This window comes from Mya arenaria, chromosome 4 (assembly GCF_026914265.1).
Source record: "Mya arenaria isolate MELC-2E11 chromosome 4, ASM2691426v1".
In the NCBI taxonomy this organism is placed as follows: Eukaryota; Metazoa; Mollusca; class Bivalvia; order Myida; family Myidae; genus Mya; species Mya arenaria.
In genome coordinates, this window is record NC_069125.1 from 71789173 (window position 1) to 71817153 (window position 27981).

The 27981-nt window shown below is 35.0% G+C and overlaps 2 protein-coding genes across 3 annotated transcripts; one reads left to right on the forward strand and one right to left on the reverse strand.

The window, feature by feature from the left end:
* Positions 1-1571: 1571 nt before the first annotated feature.
* LOC128230054 (tetraspanin-36-like) lies at positions 1572-17042 on the reverse strand. The gene is made up of 8 exons (XM_052942050.1): positions 16875-17042; positions 14214-14414; positions 11452-11526; positions 10842-10946; positions 8485-8642; positions 8124-8202; positions 6134-6217; positions 1572-5634 (listed from the first exon to the last, which is right to left on the reverse strand). Exons 1-8 carry the CDS (start codon positions 16938-16940, stop codon positions 5479-5481), a joined length of 924 nt encoding a protein of 307 aa, XP_052798010.1. The 5' UTR covers positions 16941-17042; the 3' UTR covers positions 1572-5478.
* Positions 17029-27695, forward strand: LOC128230053 (12S rRNA N4-methylcytidine methyltransferase-like). Of its 2 annotated transcripts, none has more exons than XM_052942049.1 (7): positions 17029-17115; positions 19093-19220; positions 21123-21214; positions 21581-21714; positions 22061-22255; positions 25924-26112; positions 26965-27695. In XM_052942049.1, the coding sequence occupies exons 2-7, from the start codon at positions 19106-19108 to the stop codon at positions 27371-27373; spliced, it is 1134 nt and encodes a 377-aa protein (XP_052798009.1). In that variant the 5' UTR covers positions 17029-17115; positions 19093-19105; the 3' UTR covers positions 27374-27695. The 2 variants fall into 2 exon arrangements, with proteins under 2 accessions (XP_052798009.1, XP_052798008.1); XM_052942048.1 differs by having other exon boundaries at positions 17045-17136.
* The last annotated feature ends 286 nt before the right edge of the window (positions 27696-27981 follow it).

Below are 27981 nucleotides of genomic sequence, written 5' to 3' on the forward strand. Positions count from 1 at the left end.
ACATTTACGAAGGCCATAAAAAGCTGTCACAGAGACAGCGTGCTCGACTATTCTGCCGCTTTTAAGTTTAAGGATTGAAAAGTTTATTGAAAAAAAATAATAAAAGGGCAAAATTGTCATTATATGCAAGAAAGGGTTATAATACTAAGTCGAATAATAAAGGAGCAAACTGTATATTATATGCAAGATTTATCTAACTTGATATTTAAAAATGTGGGATGATTGGGAGCCCTTGTTAAAAGTAACAATGCAATACATGATGTATTTGCTGAGATATCGACTTAAATGTGGTAATATGCAAAACCTTAACCAGGATCAAGGGTCATAATTAGCACTGTATGCAACATAGAGTTATTTCACTTGCTTATTCAAGTACACATGTAGGTTGGATGGCTGAGTACCACTGTATAAAGTCTCAATGCAATACATCCCGTAGTAGCTGAGATATCAACCTATATATGCCTTCATGCAAAACCTTACCCAGAATTTCGAAGTCGTATTATAAATGGCAATAATTTGCATTATATGCAAGAAGGAATGATCATACTAGATTAATCAAGTATGTTGGATAGTTGGGAACACATGTCTAAAGTTACAATGCAATAATGAATAGATAATGTATTTGCTGCGATATTGACTGAGATGTACTAGAAATCGAGGCCGGTAGATGGCATAAACCTGAATCTATACCTGTTAGTGAACGAAAATGTCAAATTTGTAATATCCTCGAAGATGAGTTTCATTTTTTGTTAGAATGTACATTGTATAATGATTTAAGAAAACAATACATCAGTAAATATTATTGGAAAAGACCAAATGTACTGAAATTTGTTGAACTTATTGCTAGTGATAGGAAAGCTACATGTAGAAAATTATCGATGTAATACATAAAGCTTTTGAATTAAGAAATACTTTTGTTTATATCTGTATAACAGCCACTGTCTCCTCACTGCAATAATATTATAGTATTATATATATAATAGTTTGAATTATATAATAATATAGTGTTAGTTATTGTAAAAAAATAAATAAACAATAATGTAACTATGAAATTGTATTTGACCACTGATCTATGAATTGTCATGATATATGTATATATGCAAAATTCTTGTATGCTCTTGGGCCTATGGCCATTATGCATTTGAAATAAACTATATATATAAGCTGTGTTCTATTCTCACCAAACAATTCAACCACAAACGCCAAACGCAGGCAAAATATGAACGTTTTTAAAAGATACGCCCAATTTGAAAAAGTCTCAAATTTATCAAAAATAGTAAACCCCACTGCTTTTACAATACTTATCTACCCGGTAATAATATCCATCTTTGCATTTTTAAGATTGATAGTTTAAGATATGTTTCAAACACCACAATGTGAGATGTTGCCATGCTGCCAGTCCAAAAATGAGTCTCAGAGAACCTACCCCTTTCTGCAAAAATATGTTGAACATAAAAATTCTTTAATTAAACAGTTCAACTCATTCATTGTACACCCGGGAATTTAAGTAATAGCCTCTTTTGTGTTTGCTGAAAATGTGTAATTAAATAATGTTAAGTCCAAGAAATACAGGTATTTTGTATTTTTTAATCGTCTTCAATCATATACAGATCACAATATCTTCACAAAACAAATATACAAACATGAAAAACATGCATATCTGAAAGAACAGTACAATTCCTAAAATGTTAAAAATACAATACAAACCCTCTGTCAATAAGGAAAACTTCTATTAAAAGTATAATACATTTATCCCTCTATCTATAAGGATAATAGATATAAATGCTCACATGTATATTTGTACAATTAAATAATAATACATCTCAATGTAAAATTAAATAAAAATGTGCTTTACATATCAACATTACAATGATTATGAAGATGAAAGTACGCCAACAATACAATAAACATTGAAAATGCAAAAATATATCACAAAACATAATGGATTAAAAGATGAAAAGAGGTTTGAGCGTGAAAATTAGAACAGTGTGTTTAACTTTGGTTAAAATTACTAAAATAAGATGTCAATCTAAACTTCTGACCGAATTAAGTTAAGAAAAGCAACCACAGAGGCAAAATATACTTCTAGCAAACAGACACATAGCAACAGTTTTCAAAAACCTTTCATTAGTAGATATTCATAGACATCAATTTCAATTAAGACGAATGTGAACATTAGATCTTGTGCATTGAAAACTTTTAATGGACTAGATTCTACACAAAAAGTTAAAACAATCTCAATCCTTATGCAAAAATTGCAACTAACTAGTATAAAATGTCTTAGCGACCCTGGTCATTCCTTGAAATGACTAAAACATAAATATTTAATATCTTTATTCCAGTGAATAGCAATTTTAATCGTTTATTGATACATTGGATTCAAGTTAGGCCAACTGAAATATCAGAGAGGAAAACACATTCTGTTCATCGTTCAAAGTGCTTGAAGAAGCAAGATTAGCACCATTTATCAATTTCTCCATGATGATCGGAATGTAGGATTCAAATGAAGTTCTCAACATTTACAGTTGGCAAACAAAACTTACACAAAATATCATTTAGAATATTATAACCATGACATCATGAAATGTTTGAGATGTCAGCTCAACAGTTTTGAATTGGCTTGAGAGAATTCTCCACTTTTAAAATTCTAAAATAATGTGTATAGTGTAAATATGTAATGCTTATAAGCTTTCAATTATTTGAATTATAAATTCTAACTATTAATAAATAAACTGTATTATGTTAAATTAATTAGGAATATAGCATGCATTCTCAGCAGCAAACCCATTATTAAATACCTTTGATGGGTTTCCATGGGCAATATGGCACGTGTAAATGGTGTTAATCACATCTATAAATAACTCATCAAATACAATCAAGAGTCAATACTGAAAACAAACACAACCAATCAAATATTTATATATTAATTTACCTGTTTGTTACATCGTGATCGTTTCAGGTTTGAAGTGTTATTATTAATACATGTTAAACACTTTGGCAACCAAACATGTTTCCTCCATGAACAAGTATCGGTTCAAGTCATTTTAAACGGAACAGTTATCATACATAAACTAATAATGTATTTGTTAACAATAGCATGTATGCTAAGTTTAATTTTTATTTTTTTAAAAAGTGTTCTTGCTATGGCAAAAAGTAAAGTTTGTTCATGACTATACTGCTAAAACACAACACAAGCACTAAGATGGTAACTTGACTTCTTTCTTAAAAAACACATCCAAATTAAAACTAAACAAAACTGAAATAACTCAATCTTTATAACTAAAAACATTTTCTAGGGTCTTGTTTTGCAGATATCATGTACAAAATTAAAGCAGCATGCACATCTCAGCTTTGAGGACATCATGTACAAAGCTTTGCAGACATCAAGTTAATCTTTAAATGCATGTAAACAATATCACTTTCTCTACAACAAGCATAAACTGTACATAAACTGTACATACTAAAAATCTATGACGTCTTACTTTAGACTAAACTTTCAAAATTTACAACCAATGAATACCTAACATATGTTCAAAATGACAACGAAATGAATACATGATTAGTTACAATGTATGTACGAAAACAATGAATGAATACAATGACAGGGAAAACTGACACACCGTTAGATAAATAGCTCCTTTTCAAAAGGTTCAACTCGTAACTATTTGTATTGCTTACATGTATGTAATTGATGGGACTAAGAAAAGAGATAAGTTGAGAAGAAAATAGGTAACACACTAAATGCACTTTTGTACTACGAGTGGCGAGGATCAGTTGAGAATGAAAGTGATCTAAATACACTACAGTATGATGCGTATCAAAAAATAGAATTGCACATAATGGGACACTGATCATTCAGAGGACATCATTACACCGTAATCTCCATGTTCCAGACTTATAGATGATATCATTACATGGTAATCTCTATGTTCCAGACTAATAGAAGGTTTTGTTCACATATTCTAATAAATGATTCCTATGATGACAGAATTTCGACATAAATACAATATCAACATTAAATGTTGGCATGATTCAAAAAAGTGAAAAATGCATGTTGATGTAAGGTGGACCTCAACATATACGCAAATTTACAGCTGGCCCCAATTTCTCAAAAATTCTTAATACTTGAGTATCTTATTTCATTTAGCAAAATTACTTACCTAAATATGATTCTAAGAAAAACAAAAGGTTGTTTATCTTATTTATCTCAAATACGATTTTCATTAAAAGCCTCAAACATCTTCAAAAGAAAGAAATAAAAAAAATATACCAAATCAAGAATTATGTGTTGAGCTTGATCCTGTTAGCGAGGACTTATGATGTTTCGAGAAATTGGGGCCTGTTTAACTGATAGAATACTCCTCTTAAATAACTAACACATTTTCTGTATGTGTCCAATGAAATGAACATGAGTTGGTCCAAGAAATATGATTAAAAGTCATTTTCAGAAACTGCTTGAAATTCTGTTCCGTTTCATTTCCAATTTTAACTATTATGCTAAAAACTCTGTGTATATTCTGTTAACAGAATGAGAAATGACATGAGCAAGTGATATCAATGGAAGATCTTTTTGGTAGATCGTTCTGATTTGATTTTCAATTTAATATCAAAAGACATTGAACTGACTTTTCTAAGAATTCGCTGACACTACTTGCAACTAATTTCTGGTAAGGACCCATTTTATCGCCAGTACCAATTAATTGCCCACCTTGTTTAGCAATTCAATTATCATTGCTTTTCTTACATATTATGGTTTTGTGTTCTTCAAAATAGTAGCTTCAAAATATGAAAACTTAATATTTTCTGCTGTGGCATTTTATATATCACCAATATTGAAAATGCACAAGGTTGTGCCATGTTTCTTCCAGCGGAGGGAATATCGATTTTTTACTACTCAATAGTGCTGAAATATTTCACCCCAAAATACTCTTTTAAACAGAGCAATATATTCAATAATATAGAAAGGAAAAAAATGCAATATTAAAATGTCAGGAACAATTTTTTGAACTATTTTTAAATAATAACAATTTTCTAAAGTGGACAATTATTTGGTACAGTATACTTTCATTTCATTGAATGTGGTTCTTAAAATAATCATTCACTATAAATCTTATCAAATTGCTTTAAAAATACATGTTCCTTTTTCCCTGTGAGAATTCATTTGAAAATATTCAGTATTTAAAAAAACCCACTCCATTTCTGGATGAAAACGTGTCCTTAACCAGAACAACAAAATAATTATGAAGATATATAGGATTAAGACCTGAGAGAAAACAAAAATAACCAAAGGTGTCAGGCTAAACCAAGATTAACCAAGAAAAGTTAATTATGTGTCCATTCAACAGAAAACAATTTTAAGCTCTGCAAAATATATTGGTAAGCACAATCTGGTCGAAACAAGAATGGCTTAACCAACTGATTTGGTCTAATATCTGGTAGGTGGATAATAAGTGGTTTTGGTCCCTTGGAAGGCAATGTTCAAGACTGGTAGAGGTTGGCGTATGGTCCACCACGGGCGGGGTACGGGGATTTCTCCTGCGTGCGGGCCATCTCATACACGACGTCATCCTCCCGTGGCTCTGGACTCTTTTTTAAGTGATACAGTGTCAGCGCCGTAAATACTATACACAGGATCTAGAAGTAATAAAGGGAACATTTCTTCATCACACAGCCAAAATTATTAATCAATTTCATAATATTACATAGAATGAGATTAGTCTACCAGTGATTTAACTCTTTAAGTTTTTTTCATTTCTTAGCTTATTCAGGCCTTGCTTGTTGAAGTCAGAGTTCACCCAACAAACAATGACTGAATGTTCACAACTCAAATTTTCTAATCATATAATTGATACAAGGCAAAAATGTTTTTAGAAAGAGCTGTGATTGATTGTTTCGACTAAATAGAACATACTTCAAACAAAAACTAACACAATTGCCTATTCCTCATATGCATCAAAGAGACTGAATGCTCTCTTATCTAAATTTTTATCAAATTCAAAATGTTAATGTGTAAATGTTTTTCAATGTTTTTTCAACATCTTTGTGATTGAAATATATATTTAATATAAAGATATGAAATTATACTGAGAAATTGGCAATATTTTCAAAATAAACTTATTCTGTTTTTTCTTACCTGAAGTCCAACTATGACGAAGGCAATGATTGCTGGATAGGTGATGTTCTCTTGGATAAAGTCTACAAATGCCTGACCACAACCCTGTATAAATTTGAAACATGTTGATATAAAAATATGAAATAAAATGATTCCGTTTTAAGCAAGGGCATACGATTATAATCCCGAAGACAAATACACATTAAACTGCTGTTTAATGGTTTTTATCCATAGACTGGAATTAAAGACAAATTACACTGATGAAAGTCAAAGGGGTTGTTATTTAATGAAAATGTTCTTTGGTGTCCTATTTTAAGCTCCTATGTCATAATAAGACAAGTAGTTAACAAACAGTCTGTAGGCAACTGATAGTCAAAATCTTCTTAGAACCCCTCCCCTTTCACAGGGAGTCTAAGATAGACCACCCCCTTAACAGGGAGTGTAAAATAGAACCCCCCTTTCACATAGAGTATAAGATAGACCACCCCTTTCACTTGGAGTTTTAGATAGACTCCCCTTTCAAATGGAGTCTAAGATAGACCCCCCCTCCTTTCAGATGGAGTCTTAGACAATCCATGGCAAAACTCAACAGCCTCATGCCTAAATTTCAGCCAGGTCTGATTTTGAACATACATGTAATAGAATTAATTTTTAGATTAGTTTTCTGGAAGATAAATACTGTTGTTACTTAAAGGATGCCGTAATTGACCACTTAAATTTGCGCACATTCGGTCTTTTTAAGGATCTATTCTCTAATTCTGCGACTTGAAACAAAGAGACTTCAGCCTGATAACAAGAGGCCCATGAAGACCTGTGCTCTACTGGCTTGCCTAATTAGTAAGCAGTTGAAGTCTTTCTTGGGCAGCACGGAATCTTATCCAAGTCTCTTGATTGTTTGTCAAGTATGCTATCGGCTATACTACCATAACATTATGCCATTTATCGCAAATTTAACTTTTAAACCTACTGTAATAGGGTTGCAGTACCCGGTATTGGTACAGTACCAAATAGTCATTTAAAAAATAACTGGTATATACCATTTTGTAAAAAAAGGTTACGATATTGATATTTTTCACATTAAAAATAGAAATTGCAATCAAATCCCATCCTTGATATACACATATTACTGTTGAAAATGTAAAAAATAACGTACTTAAAACTAAAGAAAAAAGAGGGTGACATTGAACAGTACCAATGGTACGCATTTCAAGTTGTCTGCATGAATATCGGAGACTTCGTACCAATATGATATTGTACCAGGAGACTTCATAACTACTGCTGGGGAAATCATACCAGTTATATATATTGTATAGTTATTGGGTTTTTGTAGCCAACATGAAATATGGTGAATGTGTCCTGAAATGTTTTAAACCAAACAACAGTAGATATAAATACAAAATTAAGGATGCTGGTTCTGAACACAGGTTCAAGTTCTGTCAAGTTCCTGTGGTTCTGAACAATGTTTGTTTATTGGTAACAGTTTTAATAATGTGTACAACAAAATAAACTTGGAATTACAAGAAATATTATTTTTGAATTTGCATTTGAATATGGTATATGTTAAGTGCTGTATTAATGTCTGCTTTGTATGATTATATGATTTGTACGATTTGTTAGTGCTATAATTTAATAAAATTAAAAATAAAAATAACTGGCATAAATATATATTATTGTATAACACTTGTTGTGGTTGAGAACTGTTTATCACACCATTCTAAACCTCAAGTACCCCAATTGTCTTCTTTAACGACCAAGTTAGCATCTACTTATCACCTTTTAAAAACCTAATATAGTGCATACGTGGTATGATGTCTCCAAGAATGGTACATATTGGAGTGGTTTGGCATTGAAGAGGTACAAAGTCTACACTCTAAGAAATATTTTTTCAAGCGTTGTTATTCCTGTCAATAAAGATGAAGCCATTGTAAGCTCTATCAAAGCAATTCTGTCAAAAGTATATTATTTATTTGTATATAAATGTTGTACAATGTCGTTATCAGAAAAGTCATACCTTTTTATTAATGTTTGGGTTGGGTGTTTGTAGCTGGTTTGCTGTCTCCTCAGGATCACTTACGTACATTCGGCAGTACCTACAAGAAATGGGACAGGTTTCTTTTATCAAGTTACACTAGTAATGACATTGGAATCCATGCTGAATATCAGATAAATTTAACTTCTCCTCTGATTTTCAACAAAGTGAAAGAAGGCATCTGATTCGCTGACTGACATTCATCAGAAGGTGATTGGCTGAGTTTCAGATCCTAATGGAGATCATATTGTGAACATGATTTCATTCAGATGGAATACATGAACATCTTTCATCAATAAATGAGACTGTGCTATCACTAGTGTATAATGCAAAATATAAGTACTTGTATTCAGAGTATGAGATGTCCTCATATCGCTTGTAGTCTGCACAGCAGGTGAGTGGTGCCATGTCCTTGCGCTCGCCAGGCTTCTCTGACTGGTAGTCGTTGGCCCACACCGACTCCACATAGTCTGTGTATGAGTAGCCTCCACAACACACCAACTGTGTACAAGGAAAACATGAATTGTGAAGACAAGTATTACTGTCCATTACTTCAATTAACAAAAGTGCAATGGAGCTAAAGCCATAGCTTGTCTGGTGTTTTCACTCTCAGTAAAACAAGGGGCGTAACTAAAATTATTATAGCCAGAGTTATGGTTGTTTTACGAGGATTGTCCAGAAAGTTTTGAGACTGCATTCATAAAAAACTTACCACTCATAGAATGCATTCAAAATTTTATCAGCTGTCAATTGTATCTAATATAAACAAATCCTGAAAGTTTCAACAATATGCTACAAAGTGAACAAATACAACAAACATTAAAAAAAAGTACAGGTTACAAGCCACGGAGCACTTTGTGTCTCATTGCAACACGTCATTTACAGTTCTTCAAAATACGCTCCTTTTGCACGTACACACTTACAGTGACAATCAACCCATTGCTTGAATATCTGTCCGTACCACTTTTTTATGATATTATGAACAACTGTCCTTTTTAGCTGAACGGATTCGCCAATTTCCCTCACTGTCCTCTGCCGGTCTTCTTGTAACATGTCCCGCACTGAATTTACGTCACTTTCACTCACAACTGAACGTCTGCCGCTCCACTTTAAATCGCACACATTTCCATGCCCGTCACTGAAACGTCCATTCCAGCGAAATACCAATGGCCTTGAACATGTTGGCTTTGATTTATCCCGTATTAGAATCATATAAGTATTTGTAGGAGTTATCCCGCTGCGAACACAGTGTTCGATCACAGCGCGTGACGTTAACGTTGGATTTTTTTCCGACATCTTCGAAAAACCTCTCTACTTCAGCTGATCGTTTCAACCATGTCTACAATTAGATTGCGTCAATAAGTTGCGCAGTGATGCAGTTGACGTCATACTGTCATCATATGTTTTGACGTGAGGTTTTGACGTCTATTATTCAGACGGAGTAGTATATATAAATTGTGAACAATTTTCAGAAAACATCAATTTTAAAGTGCTCCGTGAAGCGCTAGCTGGGTTGTCTTGACAACCATTTCCTTCCTTATTATGAGATTATTTAATTTTATTTTTCAAAAGGAAACTCGTGAATAGTCTATATAGCTGTTAATCATTTGTTGATTTATAGTAAAAACATTTTGAAATATAGACACAGTCTCAAAACTTTCCGGACAACCCTCGTATTTGTGTTTTTTGTCTCTGGCAACATGTGTTCATTTGAATATCGCCAACAATGCCACAAAGGCTATGACAATACCTTTTCTTAGACAAACAGATGAGTTAATAATTCAAGTAAATTAAGTGACTTTGAAAGTACTGTGTATGATTGCTGTACAGAAACTTTTGCATATGAAAATATTGTCTAAAAGAAATACAGTAAAATAGCCAGAGATATAACTGGTAAATAATCATTATGGTAGAAACAGCTCTATATAACAATCAGGGCTTCTAAAAGTTTGAAATCTCTATCAGTCCCAGTCCTAAGCTTCATATAGAGTTTTTGCAGCGGTTCTTACAAGGAACACTGCGATCGTAATTCCTCTGCTGACTGATACCTGGCGGAAAGCAGTCTGATGAATCATTGTTTTGGTCACAAAAAAGGGTCTCACACTAAGAATGTACAGTGTGGCAATCACCATTGTGACAATTGCGACAAAAGACGATAACAATTTTTTCATCACATTTTCTTAAAATGACGAAAGCAGCGAACTCAGAAGTCAGTCTCTGCAGTTAATCGAGCAGGTCACTGTTGATATCCTATAATTAGGGCATGACTAGGTTCATTTATTCTAAGTTTCATATGGCTTTTGCAGATTAACAATGATAATGGCTGTTCGAAGCAAGTGTGTGACAATAATTATTGTTTACATGAGAAGCGAATTCAACATCTCTTTGATGTAATTAAAACAGCGAAGTCAATTAACACAGACCATCAATCCAGAAGTCATATGGCGCTCAAGGATGTCCCCTTGTATTTTACAATGCATATGGAGAAATGTCTTTTCTAAGTACATTTATTTAAAGATTAATACATAATTACATAAATGTGTTATAACAAGGGAGAAAATTTCGTATTTTAGCTAGTTCTTATGTACTCAAAGTAATACAAGACTCATGATTATTATTAGTCATACAACACTACATATTAGTGAGCGCATTTTCAAGTGTGTATGTTGTCATATATAATGTATACATGTTAGTATTAACCTCTTTCTGCATGTAGTCAATGGAGTGTGTGACACGTGACACTACACTGTACTTTTCCTTGATAAGTGTGGGCAGCAGGTCAGAGTTCTTCACTGTGTTCTCTATCTGAAAGTTGTGAGCACATCTATGAACATACATGTAACTGCACATTAAACCATGATGTACTGTCGGGATAAAACAATGACCAAGAATTCTCCAAAATCCATCATGTATGATTAAGATACACGATAACAGATTTCATGATCAGTTATTGCTATGTGGCTGTATTCTCTCAAAGATTAATTAAATATGGTTCTAGGTTATTCAAAAAATATTTTATACAGAATAAAAAAAATCATTCATTTTTTAAGTACTCTTAATAAATTTAAATGCAGCTTATTATTCTTTTGCACCACCTAAGTTTGAACATTTCGATATACTGTTGATTTTGATTACATATGAAATGGAAAATTGATTGAAATTGCTTGACAGATGATTGTTTATGATTTTAGATTGTTTACAATTCCTAATTTTCTGAAACTCGAAACCACAAAAAGAGAAAATGACTGTCAATCATACCAGTGAACCCCAATCCCGCTGAACAATTTAATATTACTAGTAAATATCTGACCTCCTCCCTGTAGACGTAAGCCAGCACACCTCCAGACAGCATCCCAGCCAGCAACAATGGTAGAAATCCTAGGTACTGTTCAACAAACAACATACATTTTTTTTTAATTGGGAAGTTTTCAGCCTTGTTTTACTAGAACATGCTGGGCAATCCTAGGACTCTCAAAATAAACATTCATTTAGTTCAAGACATCCCTATTTTGACAACCTCAGTTTGAAATGCTTGGGAAAACCCCAGACTCTTTTGAAGAAATGTTATCTTAAAGTGAAAGCATTAGAAACAGGAATGTACCCGCATTTGTCATAAATAAAGGGTAATTATTCTGTCCATAGTAAATGAATGTGATTTTAAATAACCAGTTGTACAATGAAAAAAAGGGGTTATAAAAAGGGTAATATCAGACTTTCACCCTTCAAATATAAAAAGAAATCCATTATTTTGCAATAGTTTTATGTGAACTAAAGATTTGAAGTAAAAAAATGATGTTTAAGAAACAGTGTGCAACCTCACAAGCAAACTAACATAACAGACATACCGTAAATGACTGGGTATAAGACGATAGGGGGTATTAGACGCAGGGAAAAAAATCTGTGAAAAATCCGAGAAAAAAACTTTTAATCTATGTTTTTGGTTAAAAAACGCATAGAAAAAATGTCAAAATCGTCCGGCATTTTCAGCCACCATGTTTGTTGATAGTGACAAAAAAAAAAAAATTCGTGAAAATGGCGATGGTTATCTTTAAAACCATACAACCATACTGTCGAGAATGAAAAGTTATGTTATGCAAAAAAATATTTTGACGGTGCCCATCTTTGCTTTTTTATATGTAAGTTTGATTATTGTTTAATTCAATTTATTATTCAAAATAATATTGAATACCGTAATTCACAAGAGTTCGGACACCATAAATTAATTATTTTTTTCGCTCTCTGAATACATAGAAAATTATCATTTTTACATTTTATTTCCATGTTTGTTTAACCTGCCTTTTTTCTTCATGTTTGCTTTTTACCACTTATTAATTTATCCGTAGTAATCAATGGTCATAAACTTATTTATTACGCCTATAAGTGTAAATCCTTCATGAAGTTAATTAAAACACCATTTTATACATGCACTGAACTGAATAAACACATTCTATCGGCTTCAGATCAAAGAGTCACACTGTGTGACGTCACATAACTTACAGTTATACCCACGAGGATCTCGTGGAGAGCATGGACATTGCTATGCAGGATTAATGTATAACTGTACGATTATTGCTTCATAGAGTCTATAAGTGTGGTACAAGTTTGAAAGCTTATTGGCAGATCGTTTTACAAACATGCCATGTCGATGTTTTCTTAATCCCTTGATTGCCCTTGTTGTTTGTTTAATCCTCAAATTAATATATCACACTTCCTTTTCAACAGGCAATACATCGTTTAGGATGGGTAGTAACTAATTAAATTGACACAGAGGTGTATACGGTTAGGTAATCTAGCCAGGCATTGTAAAGATAAAAATCAATAATCTTCGTCTGTGAAACTTGGTAACTATGAAAGTTATGATTAATGTCCTTTGGGTGTCCGAAAATTAGGTACGCAAAAATAAATTATTTTGGGAAATAATTATGGGTGTCCAAATATTTAGAGTGTCCGAACTCTTAGGTGAATTACGGTAACTTTAATCGAAAAATATTTTTGTTGAAATTATAAACGTCTTACGATATACCGTATCCCGATCTTCAACTGCCGTTTTAACCCGTATATACTCGATCAATATGACGCGAGTAACATCCCTTTCTACATAAATCTAAACAAACTCTCGGCTTGAAATTGACCTCAGAAAAAAAGTTCAAAAAATTGTTACTGGGTATTATACGCAGGCATTTTTTTGCATCAAAATCTGAGGGAAAAAAGTGCGTCTAATACCCAGTCATTTACGGTACTAAGTTCTTTGTGAATGCGTATGACTTGACCTCAAATATCATTTAGATACACTTTTTTCATATATCAAGGACCATAACTCTGTCATGCATGACCATAAACAGCACTCCAGACATTTTCACATGCTGGTTAACAATCCTGTCAACTTTCATGACTCTGGCTGTCATACTTTTGAGCTATGCACAACATAAGAGTTCATGCTCTACATGTCATAAAGTGCCTCAAGATTGTACATGTATGCTCTTTATGCCATGTTTCACATAACTCTGCACCATTTGAGGGAAGCTAAACACAAACCCAAGCGGCAAAACTTTGATTGCTGGTTAGAATTCCTGTAAATTGTATTCACTCTGGCCAGTTTACTTTTCGAGTTACATGTGACGCTAGACTCCATGCTCTGTTGGCCAATTTTTAACTAAGTCAAGCCCCAAAAACTTAATAATAAGTTACTGGGTGCAGCCACACACAAACAGGTGCACACTTCATATGATGCTCAACATTCCTGTAGTTTTATAACTGGCTAAAATGTTTTGGTCCACAATACAATATTCTGTTATGGGCCGACAGAATGACAGACAATCATGCCAAAAGCAATATATCTCACTTCAGACAAAAGGGTCTGAAGGGGATACATAATTGAATCAGGTATAACAGTTGCAGGAAAATCCATTTATCTTTTCTTTTTACTGACACAGTTGCCTTGATTAGCAAGCCTGTATTCCCTTTTATGTATTGTTAAGGAAGAACAGTAGTTATATGCAACTTTCTTTTAACCATTATTGACTTTTGCATACATTATCATGATTATACATGTACATACAACATGTATCTTACCACAATGAGAGCCATCTTGTCAGGCCTAGCTGCAGCAAAGATGCCCACTATGGTGAAGATGAAGATGAGGACTCCCACGCCAATAAACACATACACAGATGTTGTGTATGCCTGTAGGGCATCATCTGCCAAAACATACTGGTTGATCCAGTAATCCACACGAAGATATATCGAAAGTCCTAGGATGGCAACGCCTATCAACTGAAAAGAAATAATTCATAATGTTAGCAATTTATAATAAATACATGTTACAGACATGCTGAAAATCAGCTGACAAATTGTTATACATGTAAACCACTGGTATGACTGTTTATGACTGTTTTCCCTACACCACTGTGGCATAAGAGATTCTGATACCAGCAAATACTGAGGGGGGGGGGGGGGGGGGGGGGGGTCATTAAATAGCTGGCAATATAATGCCTTTCTCCATGGAATAAACCCATATAGTAAGCATAATCAGTATGCCAAAGTTGTATAATTTGTAAAATCAAATTGGGCCTAAAAAATATACCTGTGTTTAGGGCAACACAACCATACCTGGCCAAGACCTTCGACACTAGAGGGTTTTTTCAACTCCAGATAATGAAATCAAATTGTGTCAATTACAGTGAAAAACATAAAGAATTAATTATTTACTCAATATACCAAATTGTCATGGTAAACTTTGGCAACTTGCTTTGCTGTTTTGACCACAGTGGCTTGATGACAAAGGCTCATTAAAGTCACAATAAATAATTTCAACTAGCCAAAATTATAATTTATACATACTTGAACATGTATATTATCAATATAATACATTGCCATAAACATAAAATGAGATTTTAAAAAAATAAAAAATACCCTATACTGTAATATGAAACAGTATAGGGTATTTTTTTATTTTTTTCAAATCTGATTTTATGTTTATGGCAATGTATCCCAAAAGGGAATATCCCAAAAGTAGGCGGGGGCTCTGGGTGTCCTCCCCCAGTTAGGATTAAGGGGCAATGCCCCTTGTGGGATGAATTTAAGTCTTTTTTAATCAAAATATCTAGTCTTCTGGTGTATGTTTATTTTATAACAGGGAACCTTAACATAAATGTACTTGCATATGATACTGAATCTGAGTACTATCCCCCCCCCCCCCCCCCCCTACACCATTGAGGGCTAACTAATAAAACAAATAACTGTCAAATTCAGATTCAGGATAATATTATAACATTCCAGGCTTTGCCATTTGCTAGCAATTCCCTCCAAATCGTATATGTAATTTCTTCTCTACCAATTATATATATATATATATATATATTTATATATACTTTCAGCCACTGAATCACTCTGATCCTCTGAAAATTAAACATCTAACTTCATTTTCTGTGGTTCTAGTTATTTCACCTGCAGCTAACTTATTCCATTTTAACAACCAAAAGAAATATCTACGTTTAAAGCGTACAAAATTTCACCTAAGGTACATGTAAAATTCATCAATTAAGGATTATTTTTAGCAGTGACATCACCGCAACCTTGTTTCATTTTGTTTACACCCGGGTAACACGCATATACAAAAAAGAATGTTGCGTAATAATGGTAATAAGACTAGCAGATGGCCAGACATGCTCACGTTGCAAACTTACTACGCTTTTTGGTGTCTGGAAAAAAAATGAATGTTTTTTCACCCTCCATTGCTTCACGAATCATTAATTTCACAATATCCCCAGAGGGGGATGCGACTAATGACTAAATGAGGTGATGTATCGAGGTAATGTTATTGTATTGGGAACGCTGGGAAACCCAAACCTAGCACTTGAAAACATCCCAGAGGGGGATGCGACTAATGACATCACGTATCAAGCTATTGCTGTTTTGTTGTCCGAACGCAGAAACCAAAATAAAAACAATACCAACAATTGGGGTTTTAAACAGATGTGGACATAAAAACATGACAAAAATAACAGATTTTATTTTCGTTGATGCGGGGAAAATAGCAGCTGAAGATGCTAAAGTAACCGGTTTATTTTACCGGCTTCCTGCCCATCTCTACACCCCTGCACAGACAACAATTATGCCAAGCGGAACAACTCGACCAAATCGTAATAACTCAGCCACCTTCAACAAGCTTCGAGATAGACCTTGTAAACACAATTGTATGGCCAAGGTTTCTGATTGTTGTAAAACTGAACTGTAGCCTTGCACGTGTCCTTCATGTGTATTTTATTATGATTTGACAAACTCATAATTATATGTTAGATATTTATTTTTTGTGTACTGAACTAATACAAAATAACATTATTTGGTAATATTCATTGTTTTTATGATATTTTATAGACGCAATATGCTTAATCCCGGAATCTTGATCGGAATAACTACCCATTTTTGGTACCAAACAATTTATACATGAAGGATTTGCCGTATCAATAATCTTTAAAAAAAAAATCTGTCAACGTACAATTATTTGGACTTCATGTTTTGCCTGAGAGGAAGAGTCCCTACTTAAAATTTGGGATCCTCGGGACGCCATTATTGTTGATCACTGATTCAGGTAGGAAATGATGGAGTCTTTGGTACTCAATGAGGTAGGGGGATACACACCCAAAACGATCACACTTGCAAAGGCACAGACAATAAACCTGTACAAGGACAGTCACATATTTTAACATAAATTTCACTTAGAAGAAATCTTACCCATAGCAAACAGGCTGTTATGATGGTGAGAACGCGAAAGCAAAAACACAGTTTTGATGAAGCCATTGTAGACAAGGAATATTATTGCATATGACTCATTTCCAATGAAATTTTTATTTACAAAACAATGAATTTTCGAGACAATCGATTTGCTTCCGTTGCCGCAAGGTGGCGCTGAGCCGGTGTCAATATAAACAAGAACTTAACGGGCGCTCATGAGGAATGAACTTTCCTCATCCTGGTGACTTATACCTTGCATTTCGTACATATCGTTCTCAACATTATTCTTAATCCATTTTTCGTCCTACCTTTTCATTTGCAGTCTTGACTGAACTGTCCGCTTCATGAAATTAAGAATGTATCGTGATGCTCGCGTAATAAGTCCTACATGCGGTTACACACTACTTATATTAAAATAAGCAACCACAGGGGCTACTACCTGGAGCAGGACTTTCCAACCCCAAGATTTTTTAACCCCTTCTCGATACGAAGACTTTTCAACCCAAAGACTTTTTAATCCATACTTTAAAGACTTTTTAACCCCTACCTCTTTGATGGGTATGATACTGATAGCCGGCAAAATGGGCCGTGTTGTTACCTTCCAGGTAGCCCCGCAGTGCCAGTTGAATGCGGTGGTTTTGTCTTTGCATCAAAAATAGCGGGGAATGGTTCCTACCTAGGGTCCCTTGCGTGCGGGGGCATTTGGCGGGGATTTTACCAGCATTTCGTCCCCCCAGTACGGAGATTTTACCCAGGCTTGGCTGGACCGAAAGTAAACGTCTCCGCTATTCCCTGGACCTGGGGGGGGGGCGTGGTTACAATTGACTGGTACTGAACCATGAATATACTTGAAATCTACTTGAAAGTGTGCTCCAGTCATAATTCTTTTTTACATCTATTTTTTCGTTCACATAAGAATTTTCTTTATAAAGGTTTTTTATAAAATCTCAGACCTATAAAAAAGATAATCAAAAACATTGACAAAGCTAAAGAAACTTTACAAAAAACATTGTGAATATGCTTCATTAAAATTTGAAATTTCATACTGTAATGAAATTGATCAAAAAGTGACAAAGTTATAGAAACTCTTGAAGAATGTAGGATAATCAAAATAAAATAAAATTTAGGTGAATTAAAATCCAGAACTCATTAAAAGGAGTTTTGAGTGGATTTTACTTTTCATGTGGAATTCACATCTAATCCACTGGGATCCTGTATCGCCAAGCACCACCTACCTGGTTGTTACTGATTCTAAAAGTGGGTAGCGTGTGTGGGTAAGAACCAGCCATCCGGTTAGCTCAGTTGGTTAGAGTGATGTGCTAGTGTTCCATCAGTTGTAGGTTGGAGTCCCACACTGTGTGCACTTTTTCTCCCAGGAATATTTTACTGGTGTCGGAAGTAAAGGCAAGATTGCCTTGATCGACCTAAAAGGTTAAAAGGGGAAATATGCAGTGTGTGTTGGTAAGAACCAGATGCCTGGTTTGCTCAGTTTGTTCGAGCCCTGTTCTAGTGTTCAGGCAGTTGTGGGTTTGAGCCCCAAACCAGGCACATTTTTTTAAGGAAAACTGTTTGGCCCCTTAGGCCTGTCTTTCCCCTCAATGTCTGTCTGTTACACTGTCATATCCACTCTATTTCTGTTACATGCTGTTTTAATGTTTGGTGTTTATGGAAGATACAATACAACTTAATTTTGTATTCCATATATTCATCTACATATGTACACCAAGAACACAGCAAGACAACTGTGTGCCTAGCAGTATACCAGTATAGTTAAACTCTAAAGGCGGGAGTATCATATTACTTAAGCTAAACATTAAATATCAGAACACATGCCTTCAATGATTTTCATAACACTTGTTTCTAATGTTAATCTCATTGACACAACATCTATAATCTATTCCATTTCACCAAATGCCAAATGCATGTTGAACAAAATGAGATTTTCCAATATAACCTAAATAGCTCACCTATTTTCAAATTCAACTGTTGATGACAGGTTGTACAGGTTATGAAAAAGGCATTTTAAATTACAATCAATAGACAGTATCACCTCAAACAGAAATTTTAATTTAGAAAAAAAATGCCAGTGGAGGTCTATTTATTAAAATTATATGTGAATGTATAAAAATTGTGTCATAAATACTCAGTAACACCTGGGAGTAGGATTTGTTACTGGTCCCAGCCTGCCAGGTAACACGCCTCAACATACCTTTTTCAGAGATCCTGTAGTAATGAGATCAGAGTTCATCCAAAGGTTGTTGGTGAAGAAATTGTGTTCCAGACACTTTCAACATCTCCAAAAGCATTTCATCTGTCAGACAGCAGTCCAAATGAACGATCTCCACAGTAAGTACAGTTGAACACCGTCAATCCGAAACACCGCTATCCGAAGTAATTTGTTGGCCCCATACGACTTCAGATTAATGGTGTTCAACTGTAGTAATATTAATTTCTTATTAATTATGTCTCCCCCATTCATGGGTAGACAAATTGTTTTTGCCATGTCCGTCAGTCAGTCAGTCCGTCAGTCAGTCAGTATGTCACACTTTGTTTCCGCTCAATAACTATAGAACGCTTAGACCCAGGAACTTCATACTTGGTATGCTTGTTGGTCGTGACTAGTAGATGACCCCTATTGATTTTGGGGTCACTAGGTCAAAGGTCAAGGTCGCCTGAGGTGAAGAAATGATTTCCACTCAATAACTAAAGATCCTTTGGGTCCAGGAACTTTATACTTGGTATGCTAGTTTTTTATGACTAGAAGATGACCCCTATTGATTTTGAGATGAAAAGGTCAAGGCTACCTTCAGGTAAAAAACGATATGTTGGCGGTGACCTTAAGTTTAAAAATGGTTTCTGCTCAATAACTAATGAACGCTTGTACCCAGGAACTTAATACTTGGTATGCTAGTTGGTCATGACTAGTAGATGACTCCTATTGATTTTGAGATCACAAGGTCAAAGGTCAAGGTCACCGTGACCTTGAGGTGAAGAAACGGTTTCCGCTCAATATCTAAAGAATACTTGCACCCAGGAACTTCATACTTTTTTTGCTAGTTGGTCATGACTAGTAGATGAACCTTATTGATTTTGAGATCACTAGGTCAAAGGTCAAGGTCGCCGTCACCTTGAGGTAAAGAAACGGTTAACGCTCAGTAACTAAAGAACGCTTGCACCCAGGAACTTCATACTTGTAATGCAAGTTGGTCATGACTAGTAGATGACCCCTAGTGATTTTTTTATCAGTCTGTTAGTCAGTCAGTCAGTCCGTCAGTGTGTACGTCACACTTTGTTTCCTCTCAATAAATAAAGAACGCTTTCACCCAGGAACTTCATACTTGGTATGCTAGTTGGTCATGACTAGTAGATGACCTCTATTGATTTTGGGATCAGTAGGTCAAAGGTCAAGGTTGCCGTGACCTTGAGGTGAAGAAACGGTTACCGCTCAGTAACTAAAGAACACTTGCACCCAAGAACTTTATACTTGGTATGCAAGTTGGTTATGTAGATGATCCCTATTGATGTTGTGAGGTCAAAGGTCAAGGTCATGATGACCTTCAGCTGAAAAATGGTTACTGATCAATAATTGAATTACGCTTGCGCCCAGGAACTTCATACAATGCAAACTTCGTTTGCATTTTCCAAGATTAATCAACAACACTTTTCTCTTCACTGTTTAATACAGGTGAATAAACCAAACTTCACTGTTGGTTCGTCTCCAGTCCAAAATTACAAATTTCATGTCCATCATTTATTTTTTCTCAGCTATGACCACACAATAGGGGAGACAAGCGCTTTTTCAAAGAAGCAATCTCTAGTCTTAACAGCTTCCTTAATTGTTGAAAAAAAACATTGATGTATTACTGTATTATCATATATGTCATAGCTGTGCCATTTTAATATGAAAATACATTGAAGATATGCTTTATTGTATAAAACTTGTTCATAGAAACAATGTGTGTTATGCAGCAAAGACCATAACTTTGGCTTAAGAGGTTGTTGAATTATGGCCCAATAAAAGCAGAGTGACGTTGGTTTTCTCTCTTCAGCACTTTAGTTTCTGTTTTAACTAGTTAACCTATGCTGTTTTATCTCTGTTTTATGATTTTGATAACCTGCTTTTTTTTCTTGAACATCTCATTCCTGACACCTTGTGTAGGTTTTCAACTTGATTTTTGAGTATGTATATGTGTGTGTTACGTTGTTTAGTATACAAAAAACATACTCCCTGTATTTATGTTTGTACAGACACCAGGAGCAGACCTGATGTTCGAGGAGCATTTCATATGCCAGTCATGAAGACAGAGGTGGTCCAGATTTTCCTTCAACATGGCTGCAGGGTAATAGTCTTATATGTGTGGCAGTGTGTGAGGTTCCAAGGCAAATACTTGTGTTGTGTAATCCTTATTGCATGGCACACAGTTAGTTATACATAAAGTGAAAGTACAACCAATTATAAAACAAACTGCTTGTTGATCAATTCATGAAGAATAAACATGTCTTAGTCAGACTTTGTTTGATGTCATGTGATAAAATGAAGTAAATATTACATAACTAACTTTGAAACTATTATATTCGTTTGACAGGTTTGTAAATGATTAAAGCCTTTGAACTCATTTTTAATTTCACAATAAGATATTTATATACAATGTAAGTATAAATTATGATAGCTGTATTATTCACTGATATTTTCATATTAACTTCAGCGTATAGCAGACTTGACATTTGGAGCCGGTGGACATAGTCGGGCCATTCTCGAGGGGCTTGAGGGCTCCAGCATCCTGGCTCTGGACCGGGACCCACTGGCATACCAGCTTGCCTCCCAACTTCAACAGCATTTGTAAATACACATTGCATGTACATTAGGGATCTGATGTAGTAGATATAAAACAATGATTGTAGTAGTAGTATTGTAATACAGTATTATTCCTGTGTACCGGTAGACAAAAGGTCTTCTTTATACATGCACTTAGTATACATGTATTTCGAAATCAGTTTTTATTGTACTAAAAGTTAAATGTTTTACTTAACTATCTTAATTTAATAGATCAGATGTATGTGTCTATTCCAGTTGGTTAGGAAAATATTTGTTTTTCTCTATTGGTTCTATTTTTTCATAGTGGTCTAAAATACGAAAATATGCTTTTTGCAAACACCATGTCATTTAAGCTTTATGGTTTGTTTAGCCCAGATCGGTTGACAGCACTAGAGGGTCGGTTTTCAGACCTGCCAAGGCTTCTTGAGTCCCAGGGTGTGGAAGGGGGATCCCTGGATGGCCTCCTCATGGACTTAGGCGCCTCCTCAATGCAGATGGACACAGGGCAGCGGGGATTCGCCCTCAGTCTTGATGGGCCCCTGGACATGCGCATGGACGCTGATAAGTAATGTTACAGAACCCTTATACTGTACTAATTTTATCAAACAATGGCCTATTTTTTTTAATTCACTTGAGCACAAAGTGCACAAGCTGAGTTTTAAGAATTGGTCTTTGTCCAACTTCAATTGCTTAAGGGCTATTCCAGTAAAACATATGTCCCACCCCAGGAAGGCACTTTCAAAATGGACCATCCCCCTTCAGAAGTTTATTTGATGAGAAAAGAACCCCCTTTAGAATATTTTCTGAGCAAATTCGGACCCCCTTGAGAAGTTTATTTTTTATACGTCTATATGCAAAGATTATTTGCAATTACTCTTTTGTAACTCTTTGATCAGGTGAGCTATATAGGACCTTATAGCTCACCCTAGTTTCTAAGCCAATCATCACCCAGAGATTTTCAAATCTTTGCTCGAATAGGTTTCATATAAGATCACATCTGCACCCAATAAGTTAATTATTATAACTAGGTCAACAGACATGGCGCGCGCCAAATGAACTTCGAGCAGCCAATGGGCACGATGTATACGGCCTTGTTCGATGATTGGCTTAGAAACTAGGGTGAACTATAAGTCGGTTACAGCTCATGTAATGGAAAATAACAAAACTTATTACTGGGCTTTGCTTGTAATAAATTTTGTTATTTTCCATTAATAAATTTGGTTATTTTCCATTATATGGACTATAACCTACACACCACGGTTCTCTTGTATCTTCATATGTTGCTATAAGTGCATATTAAGCCACATGAGGCTGAAACTTTCACCCATGTAATTATATACAACCTAAAAATACCTTGTGGTCGAAATGTTAAGGGGACGAAACATTCGGATTTATAACATTTACGCAATACGTACAAATTATGATTTCTAATAAAATTCTAGACAACTGTTGTCAATTTCAGGGGTCGACACTAACCATTTTTCCAAGGGATCCCGAAGGGACACCAACATTTGAAATCAGGTGTCCCTTCCTGAAATTAGGAGTCACTTCCACTTTTTACATTTTTTCATTGTTGAGCCTGTTTTAATATTAAATTCAACATCCTTTTACTTTTCAATTTGTAATGCAAGTATAAACCACCATAATTATTATACATGTTTTCAGCAGCATGTAATGACAGGTTAGTAGCACTGAATGGCAGTGAGGTATATTTTAGTCTCTAAGTTGGTAGATTGGGTTCAAAAGCGGGAGAATGTCTAAGTCCCTTTTGTTTTCAGTCAAAAACAGAGATGGATACAATGTAAACAAAAACTTGATGTTGTTACTATTTTTAGATTTTTGGAAAATACGCATAAAATACATCATGGTTCAGGGTCTTGTCAAATGTCGGTGCTTTTCATTAAGAAACTGTAGGAATATTACATCTGGCTTGTGAAAACTCCAATCAATATTTAGTAGAGCTGTTGATAAATCAATCAGACTGCCCAACAGTCGTAGTGCATACTGGAAGAGCAGACGACCAAAAGTTGTGTATACATGTTAATTTTCGCGCCAAAAAGTCATAAAATTTTATAAATTTATTGAATTAATGAATAAAACCCTGCAAATTTTATTTCTATTATTTTTTATCAAGGCATAAAATATATGTCTTTAAAATTAACAAAGAATATTGATAAGTTGAATGCCAATTAACAAAGAATGCTGAATGTAGGATGCAGTTCTTTTGTGTCGTAAATGTTACTGTAAATACTCAAAGGTCGCAATAAATCTCTGTCAGCTCTGACCTTGTTTAAAATGTAAACAACAAAACGGAAGCGTTAACCTGCATGCGTCTGTGAAATGACCTGTTTATTTATAGATTCATGACGTAACTATAGTCAAATAGTCAGCTATACTTTCGCTTTGATGAGTCCGATAATGATAATTAATAATATTGTTTTGACATGTGCTGTCAAGAAATTTAGGGAGCCCGAATTTAAGTAATAAATTAATTAAATGCTACTTATTTATTGATATTTAGCGTTTTAATTAAATGCTACTTATTTATTGATATTTAGCGTTTATCAGTCAGAAATTTAAGTGTCCCGACGGAATACCGGACTTCGAAGTTCAGGTGTCCCTCCTGAAAAACTGGTGTCCTCGGGATCCCGGGACCCCGTTAGTGTCGAACACTGTAATTTGGTATACTTACCACGAAACGTATCCACACATGCGGCGCAACTATTGGTTTCTAGCCAATTTTGTAGGTTGGTCTTCGACCACGACTTTACAAATTCTGGCGCCTCCGCCATCTTGTTGTCAAGGGACGCAACTTCTTCTGATTTCCGGTACCGCGGAACCGACTCGTAATATCGCGAAAATTTGTATCCAAACCAATTCTGTACACGACGTTCGGTAAAATATGTTATATGGATAAAAAAAACCGGTATTTCACCATCAGGCAGTGAATATAAATGAGCAGATACGGTCAGAAGCAAAAAAGAAAATGACGCCCCCCTATAGAAGCGAAATTGGACTTATCACCACCCCCTACAGTAGCAAATTAAGAAAAAGACCTACCCCCTACAGAATTTCTTTATTTTGCCGTCCTGGGGTGGGACATATGTTTAACTGGAATAGCCCTAAGAGATATAGTCTCTGAAACCATAAGGCCAATTTCAATGAAACTTCACAGGGAGCTTCCCAGGGCCACCTTCGACAATAATACAACAAGACATTCAACAAGACATCTTGATTGACATACAACAAGACATCTTGATTGACATACAACAACAACATGAAAATGGGAATGATTTCTTGTTTTGCATCACAGGAAGCTTCTGGTGACCCTCTATAAAAATACATTAAGGTGTCTTTTCCACCTACAACAACAAAAATGGCAGATTATTGCTGAGTGAAAAATTTCATATTGTTACAATATCTTAACTAAAATATCTATATGCTTGAAACAAGGGGAGCAAACTTTGCTACATTGTGTAAGTCAATATTATTTTTGTTCATTCTTGATTTAATACAAGGAAAAAGATTTGATTTGATACTTTATGAATGTAATTCTTCTAATTAGTCACTTCTGAGGTAATAAACATGGTTGGGGTTTTTAAACTTTACAGGTAAAAGTAAATATCTTTATTTTATTTATAAGCTTGAGAATTACATTGGGGTTTTTTAATATGAAATTTTATAATCAGACTTTTCCAATGAAGTAGACAATTATTCAGAAGTCAATCTCTTTTAAAATTGTAACTGTCAGCTATTCATTAAAAATAAATATTTTAAGGCAAGGATATACAGGGCGGATACAGTTTGTTATCAATACAGTTATACATTTGAAACACACAGTCTATCATATTTAATCGTGCAAAGTGGAAAATATCAACAGCATCCATCAGCAAATCATTAACTTGTCGTAAGTTAAGCTATCTTTGACAATATCAAATATGGTTGGCACCCCGGGATGGGTGTTCTCCCAGGGTGCTAGCTAATGACCTTTTACTTGTCAATTGGGCATACACTCGAACAGTTATTTAGAATCAGTGCTTTTTCAAGAGAGCGATCATTTTAATTTTAATTTTGACCCCTTTAACCAAGGTCAATAACACATCTTTATTAGAACAATGTAGAGATTATCATTAAGTAACCAAATACCTATTGTGGCCAGGTCTTAACATTCATTTGGAAGTCAACATTGAATGTTAAAGTGAGCTTCAGTTCTAATACCTAATGTGGCTGCAGGTTACCAGACCAGCCTAGTGCAGCAGATGTTGTGAACAGTCTCGACGAAAGTGACCTGGCGGCCATCTTCAGAAAGTATGCGGAAGAACCACGTGCCCACAGGATAGCCCACGGGATTATCCAGGCCCGGGCTGCATATGGCCGCATCAACACCACCAAACAACTTGCAGACATTGTGGAAAACCTTGGGTGAGGCAGAGCTATCAAGGTTCATGTGTATGGTGTCTTTACAGGAATTAATGAGCTCTTTGTCTTTTTTCAAAGTCCATAAGTTTGTTGATATCTTCTGAATGATAAGATGAATACCTTACACCAAAGTTCAAGCAGAAACATATTTCTACCCTTACGAACAGAGTTAATTTGTTTGTAGGGGTTGCTTGGTCGGTTGGTCTGTTAGCATAAGTTTGTGGAGTAAATTACATCCACAGTTTAAGAATGATCACTGTGATACTTGATGCACATAACCATCATTATGTACGAGAATACAAGTTTATAAACTCGTATTAGTGTAGAAGTGCCTGGTGATTTTTCTTTACTAAAGCATGTTGGAAAAATTCGAAAAATTCAAAATAGTTCGTTGAGCTTATGTTTATTGTTATCATATACCCGAATTTAAAAAACAAAGATTCTTGTATATTGGAGTTGGTCGAGTGTTTCTGAAACTTGGTGTACATTACCACCATGATGGGTAGTAGGGCCTCGTTTATATTCTTGACTTTACTTAGTTATATTTTTCATTGACCCCGGCCTTCTCTTTTGAGTTATATGCCCTTGAACCTCAGTTTAACACAGTGGATATATTAATTTTTGAGGTTTGTCTTGTGGCAAATCACAATATACATATATTCTTTAAACATCTCACATTATTATTAAGACTTTTATTTCAAGAGTCAGTCATAAACATCCTGTATAAAGGCAGCATGTGGGGGATAGCCATCACTACTGTGATAGCTCTAGTTCTACCTTGAAAGACTAGGTGATAATGATTTTAAAAAGTGTATATTTTGTTCGGTTGACCTGATTGTATTTTGTGTGTTGTAGGTCCAGTGGCTTGGACAAGCTGGGCCGGTACAGCCATCCAGCCACACGAATCTTCCAGGCGCTTAGAATCTTTGTCAATAACGAGCTTAATGAGCTGAACTGTGCACTTGAGATGGCTCACCACTTCCTGAAGCTGGGCGGCGTGTGTGTGGCCATCTCATTCCACTCCCTGGAGGACCGCATTGTGAAACGACACTTCCATGAGATTGACTTGGATGAAGAGAAAAGTTTATCTTTAAAGCAGAAGGTCAGGTTAGCTAGGCCGGCTGATAGTGCTGATGAGTTACAGGAGTTAACCTTGAAAAGATGGCAACCTTTGTTCAAGAAAGTGAGACTGCCAAGTGAAGATGAAATGGCAAGCAATCCAAGGAGTCGATCTGCTAAACTAAGAGCAGCCATAAAGAATTAGTAGTATCAGGTTATCATAAAAAATTTATGTTGCCATTCACAGAATTAACTGACTTGAAATACTTCATCACGCTAGGATCCATGTTAGTAAAACTTCTCTGTGACAGCCTCCTTGCTTACAGTAGCATGGATTAGAAAGACTACGTGTTGTGCCTGCTATATTTGTCATTGAAATCAGTTGCAGTTTTCCTAACTAGTCTACTAGTATATGTATCGGTGTTGCACATTTTTCTATGAGACTCAATGTAGTGATACTGCTCCAATGTTGGGTTGTTCTTCATCTGGTATTGTAATTATTCATACTGTAAGAATTAGTGCAATTAGATGGTTGTTATGTTTCATCTGTCCCCCGTGGTACTGCCTAATACTGGTTCTCATTTTATATGGTGCTTTTACATTTGAATTTTAAATTGATTTATATAAACATAATGTAAATAATGTTTTCAGTTGTTCTGCCAGGTTATTGTTGCATAGTTAGTTTTTGCCTACCTATGTATTTAAAGAAAAAAGGTTAAGGTATTTTGATTATGCTTTAAGCGCTCGAGTCTTGGAAGATATTCACATGAACCTTAGTACACATGCTACATGTACCTAAAACAATGTTCAATT

Excerpts from the sequence above, each read along its gene's own strand:
- LOC128230053 (XM_052942049.1), top strand. The coding sequence starts at position 19,106 with ATGAGATCAGAGTTCATCCAAAGGTTGTTGGTGAAGAAATTGTGTTCC. Across the intron at positions 21,215-21,580 it reads TCCTTCAACATGGCTGCAGG|CGTATAGCAGACTTGACATT; the intron begins GTAATAGTCTTA and ends TATTAACTTCAG. Across the intron at positions 22,256-25,923 it reads ATGCGCATGGACGCTGATAA|GTTACCAGACCAGCCTAGTG; the intron begins GTAATGTTACAG and ends ATGTGGCTGCAG.
- LOC128230054 (XM_052942050.1), bottom strand. The coding sequence starts at position 16,940 with ATGGCTTCATCAAAACTGTGTTTTTGCTTTCGCGTTCTCACCATCATA. Across the intron at positions 14,415-16,874 it reads TAACAGCCTGTTTGCTATGG|TTGATAGGCGTTGCCATCCT; the intron begins GTAAGATTTCTT and ends ATTTCTTTTCAG. Across the intron at positions 5,635-6,133 it reads TCGTCATAGTTGGACTTCAG|ATCCTGTGTATAGTATTTAC; the intron begins GTAAGAAAAAAC and ends TATTACTTCTAG.